The 5559-nt window shown below is 63.1% G+C and overlaps 1 protein-coding gene across 1 annotated transcript in view; it reads left to right on the top strand.

Moving 5' to 3' along the window:
- The first annotated feature begins 1549 nt into the window (after positions 1 to 1549).
- Positions 1550 to 5559, top strand: part of LOC120506957 — a 15302-nt gene continuing 11292 nt past the window's right edge. The window contains 2 exon segments of the mRNA XM_039719097.1: positions 1550 to 2162; positions 2868 to 5553. Of these exon segments, the coding sequence (XP_039575031.1) occupies positions 1806 to 2162; positions 2868 to 5553 (3043 nt within the window). The 5' untranslated portion in view covers positions 1550 to 1805.

Genomic DNA, 5559 nt, shown 5'->3' with positions numbered 1-5559 from the left:
ATATCTACATAATTATATACAGACATTATAAATATATAAAACCATATAATATATAAAAATTATCTAGCTATAATATAGATGATATATAGTTTTAAATCTCTATTTATATATAATAATATATAAATATATATTTTATTTTCTAAAATACTGACATCATTACAATTTAGTTAGCACGAATCATGAAACATCTGCGACTTTATAACACGTAATAAAGGAAATTATTTTATATATATAATATTATATATATAATATTAGAATATATTTTATACATATAATTATATCTATATAAATATGTATTTATATATATATTATAATATATTTTAGAATATAAAAATACATTTTTTCTTTTACATATATTAGAATATATACCTATAGATACTTTAATCTATATTATAGTATCTATATTATATTTTTATCTATATATAATATAGATATTTAATCTACATATAATACAGATAATATATATTTTAAATCCATATTTATATATATAATATATTAAAATATATTTTTTTACTTTCTAAAATATTGCTACAGCTACAATTTAACTAGCACGAATCATGAAACATCTGCGACTTTATAACAAGAAAGGAAATTATTTTTATATATATTATATTTTTTAGAAGTAATACATCTATAATACTAATATAATATAATATAGTATCATATCATGTAATATAATATATATTTCTATATATTAATTTAATATCTATTGTATTATGTGTTATATATTATATAAAAGTATGTAATATAATTTTACAGAAATAACTATATCTATTACTGGGAATGTCGGGGGATCCCGGGATTCGTGGGGGATCCCGGGAATGCGGGGGGACGCCGGGGTCGGGCCGGGCCGGTCGCTCCCGGGTCGCTCCGCGGGGCCATGTCGCGACATGTCGGGGCATGTCCGGTCATGCCGTGCCGTGCCGGGCCGGGCCGTGCCGTGCCGTGCCGGGCTTTCCCGGCACGCGCCTTTTCCCGGTTGTTCCTTTCCCGGTGTTTTGGGGGTCCCGGGGGTCCTGCCCCGCTCTGGGGGGGTCTCGGCCCCGGGAGTCACCGGAGGGGGGAGGAGGGGTCGGGGCCGTGACCGCGGCGGCCCCGGAACGAGCCCGCGCCTTCCTCCCCATCCTCCTCCTCCTCCTCCTCCTCCTCCTCGTCCCCAGCTTCCTCTTCCTGCCCCGGGCACCGCGCCGCGGGGCGCCGCACGGACATCCCGGCACGGACGGAATTCCCGGGACATCCCGGCACGGACGGAATTCCCGGGACGCTCTCGGGACTGAGAAAATTCCTGAGAAATCCTTGGGACACTCCTGGGACTGAGAAAATTCCTGGGACACTCTTGGGACCGAGAAAATTCCCGGGACGCTCTTGGGACCGAGAAAATTCCTGGGACACCCCCGGGACGCTCTTGGGACCCAGAAAATTCCTGAGACATCCCTGGGACTCCTGGGACTGAGAAAATTCCTGAGAAATCCTTGGGACGCTCCTGGGATTGAGAAAATTCCTGAGACATCCCTGGGACACTCCTGGGACTGAGAAAATTCCTGAGAAATCCTTGGGACGCTCCTGGGATTGAGAAAATTCCTGAGACATCCCTGGGACACTCCTGGGACTGAGAAAATTCCCGGGACGCTCTTGGGACCGAGAAAATTCCCGGGACACCTCCAGGACACCCCTGGGACACCCTCGGGACTGCCGGAAATTCCCGAGCCGCTTTTGGGATTCCCGGGCTGCTTTCGGGACTCCGGGGCCAGCGCAAGCCCCGGCGAGGCGAGGAGGCCCCGGCTTCCGTCCCGCTGCCCGGGGCCATGTTCTGCTTCCTGCCCGGGAGGAGCAGGCGCCCGCGGGATCCCCCCGGGGCCCGGGATCCCCCCGGAGCCCGGGATCCAGGAGCTTTCCCGCGGGATCCAGGAGCTTTCCCGCAGGATTCCCGGCGGCCCGGGCAGGGCTGGGCCCGGCCGTGGCGCCAGGACGGGATGCGGCATTCCCGAGGAGCCGGGCACGCCGGGATGCCGGGAGAGGCGGGAGACGGGCCCGGCGGCGCGCGGGTGAACGGGGAGCAGCCGGAGGTGGGGAGCGGCCCCGGAGGGATCCGGGCCCTCGGGAAGGACTCTGGGGACCAGCCGGGTGTCCCGCGCCAAGCCCGGAATGGGAATGTGCCCGGGGAAGGGATGGCTCGGGCTCGGCGTCGGGCCCCGCTGCCACCCGGGGCTGGGAACAGGGAGGATGAGGAGGGAGAGCCCGGCAGGAATTCCCGGAGCCGGGACATAGACATGGACGGTGCCACCGGGAATGGGAATGTGCTGAGGGAAGGGACGGCTCAGGCTCAGCCCCCACCCCCGCTCCCTCCCCGGGTTGGGAGCAGGGATGAGGAGGGAGAGCCCGGCAGGAATTCCCAGAGCCGGGATGTGGACGGTGCCACCCGGAATGGGATTGTGCCAAGGGAAGGGATGGCTCGGGCTCGGCGTCGGGCCCCGCTCCCACCTGGGGCTGGGAACAGGGAGGATGAGGAGGGAGAGCCCGGCAGGAATTCCCAGAGCCGGGATGTGGACGGTGCCACCCGGAATGGGATTGTGCCAAGGGAAGGGATGGCTCGGGCTCGGCGTCGGGCCCCGCTCCCACCCGGGGCTGGGAGCAGGGAGGATGCGGAGGGAGAGCCCGGCAGGAATTCCCGGAGCCGGGAGAGGGACACGGACATGGACAGTGCCACCCGGAATGGGAATGTGCCCGGGGAAGGGATGGCCCGGCCCCCGCCCCGGCTCCCACCCTGGGCCGGGAGACGTGAGGATGAGGAGGGAGAGGCCGGCAGCAATTCCCGGAGCCGGGATGTGGACAGTGCCACTGCCCTCCAGAATGGGAACGTGCCAAAGGAAGGGACGGCTCGGGCTCGGCGACGCGCCCCGCTGCCACCCGGGGCTGGGAGCAGGGAGGATGAGGAGGGAGAGCCCGGCAGGAATTCCCGGAGCCGGGACATGGACGGTGCCACCGGGAATGGGAATGTGCTGATGGAAGGGATGGCTCGGGCTCAGCCTCGGCCCCCGCCCCCGCTCCCTCCCCGGGTTGGGAGATGCGAGGATGAGGAGGGAGAGCCCGGCAGGAATTCCCGGAGCCGGGAGAGTGACACGGGCGCTGCCTCCAGCCCCGGAGGTGCCGGCCGGAGCCCGGAGGCTCCGTCGGGAGCGGAGTGCAGGGAGCGGCTCCGGCTGGGAGAGGACATGGAGAGCTGGGAAGGGAAGGCCACGGCGGAGCTGGCGGCCGGACTGCTCCACCGGGAGCAGGGCACCGGAGCCAGCCCGGACTGCGGCGTTCCCGGCGGGAATTACGGGAGCCTCCCTGGAGTGCCGAGGGTCAGCGGGAACGCCGAGAGTGTGGAGGAGGACTCGGGCTTGGGATGGGGCTTGGGCTCGGGCTCAGGCTCGGACCAGGAGCAGGGCTCCGGAGCCAGCCCGGACCACAGCGTTCCCAGCGGGAATTACGGGAGCCTCCCCCGAGTGCTGACGGTCAGCGGGAACGCCGAGAGCTCGGACTCGGACTCGGGCTCGGAGTGGGAGCAGGGCGCCGTGAACATCCTCCTGGTGAGGGCTCCCCACCCCCTGGAGCAGAGGTTCCCGGAGGCGTGGGCGCGCTCCTGGCTGGACTGCGGGCGCGTGGCCGAGGAGGAGCAGCTGGCCGGGGGCCCGGTGCCCTTCCAGCAGCAGCGCCCGCTGCGCCCGCACGAGGAGATGAAGATGGCAGAGCTGCTGCAGGAATACCGGAAGGAGGGAATCGTGGTGGAGGGCACCTCCAAATCCAACAATTCCTTGATTCTCTTCCGAAAACCGCACGGCCGCGGCGACCGCCTGACCCTGGACTGCGCCGCCCTCAACGCCGCCACTCCCAAAAAGCCCCAGGAGAGGCTGGACCGGCACGGCATCCTGGCGTCCGTCAACCCCCGGAGCCGCTTCTTCTCGGTGCTGGATTTGTCCAACGCCAGCCTCGCCATCCCGCTGGAGCCCAGCTCCCGGCACCGCTTCGCCTTCACCTTCCGGGGCCAGCAGTTCCTGTTCACGCGGCTGCCGCCGACGTTCCGCGGCAGCGGCTCCATCGTGCACCGCCGCGTGGCCGCCATGCTGGCCGGGCTGGAGCCCGGCGCCGCCCGCGGCGTCTTCCACTACTGCGACGACATCCTGATCACCGGGAAGCGGCGGCGGCAGGTGAGGTACCGGACCCGCTGCGTCCTGAAGCTGATCCAGAGGGCCGGCTTCAAGGTGAACCGGGAGAAGGCGCAGCTGGTGCAGCACGAGGTGAATTACCTGGGCAGGACCCTGGGGGCCGCGGGGCGCCGCGTCTCCCAGGAGAAGCTGCAGGAGATCTGCGGGGAGTGCGACGCGCCCGGGCCCTGGAATCCCGCCCGGCTCCGCTCCGTCCTCGGCAAGTTCGAGGATCTGAAGGAATTCATCCCCGACTACTGCGAGCTGGTGCTGCCGCTGTGGCCGCTGGCGGCGGCGGGGAAGCGGGAACGGGAGCGGGAGCAGACGTGGCAGCGGGAGTGGGAACGGGCCCGGGAGCGGCTGCGGCAGCTGCAGGAGGCCCTGAGGGCCGCGCCCACCCTGCTCTTCCCGAATACATGCCAGCCCTTCGTGATCCGGCTGTCGGTGCACGCGCGGACGGTGGGAGCCGTGCTGCTGCAGGAGAGGGCGGGAACGCTGCTCCCGGTGCGACACTGGTCCCACAGGCTCGGGGGCCAGAGCTGGTCCCCGCAGGCCGCCTCGTGCCTGGCGGCCGTCTGGGCCGTCCAGGCCTTCCAGAAACTCACGGGGCCGGCTCCCATCGTCATCCGGGACCCCGCCGGGCGCTACCTGCTCCGGGGCGAGCCGCTGCGCGCCGGCGGCTCCGGCGGCTCCCAGCCCGCGGAGCAGTGGAGGCTGCTGGTGGCCACCGAGGGCCCGGAGCCGCGGGAATCCCGAACGGTGACGATCCCGCTGGCCCCGGCGCTCTGCCAGCTGCCGCCCGACATTCCCAAAGCCAACGTCTGGTTCCTGGCCGTGGAGAAGGGATGGTCCCAAAAACCGGCCGTGGCCTTCGCCGCCGCCAGCCTGGAGGAGCGCTGGCTGCTGGGCGTGCGGCAGGGCCCCGAGGAGGAGGAGGCGGCGCTGGAGGCGCTGCGGGCGCTGCTGAAGCAGCACCGGAGCCGCTCCCCGCTGTTCCTGTATTCCAGCTGCCCGGGGCTGGCGGCGGAGCTGGAACTGCTGGAGCGGGGCCGGCACCGCGGCGGGGCCGCGGCGGCCGAGGTGCTGCACTGGCTCCGCGCCTTCCCGGGAGCGCTCCGCCTGCGCCAGGTGGGAGCGCCGGGCCCGGCGGCGCCGGACGAGTGGAGCTGGATTCAGAGGGTGACCGCCAGGGCCAGGGCCAGGGCCAGGAATTCCGTCAGCCGCGGGAAATCCTGGGAGCCGTCGGCGCTGGAGCGGCAGGAGATCGTGGCGCAGTGCCACCGCCGGCACCACGAGGGCGTCGAGGGCACGCTGCGCCGCGTGCTGGCCGCGCAGCCGTGGAGCGGCGCCCGCCAGGACGTGGCACGCTGGG

Source organism: Passer montanus, unplaced genomic scaffold, assembly GCF_014805655.1.
Source record: "Passer montanus isolate IOZ18808 unplaced genomic scaffold, ASM1480565v1 scaffold404, whole genome shotgun sequence".
Classification (NCBI taxonomy): Eukaryota; Metazoa; Chordata; class Aves; order Passeriformes; family Passeridae; genus Passer; species Passer montanus.
Note: the sequence above shows the minus strand (reverse complement) of the source record. Positions and strands in the feature narration are given on the sequence as shown.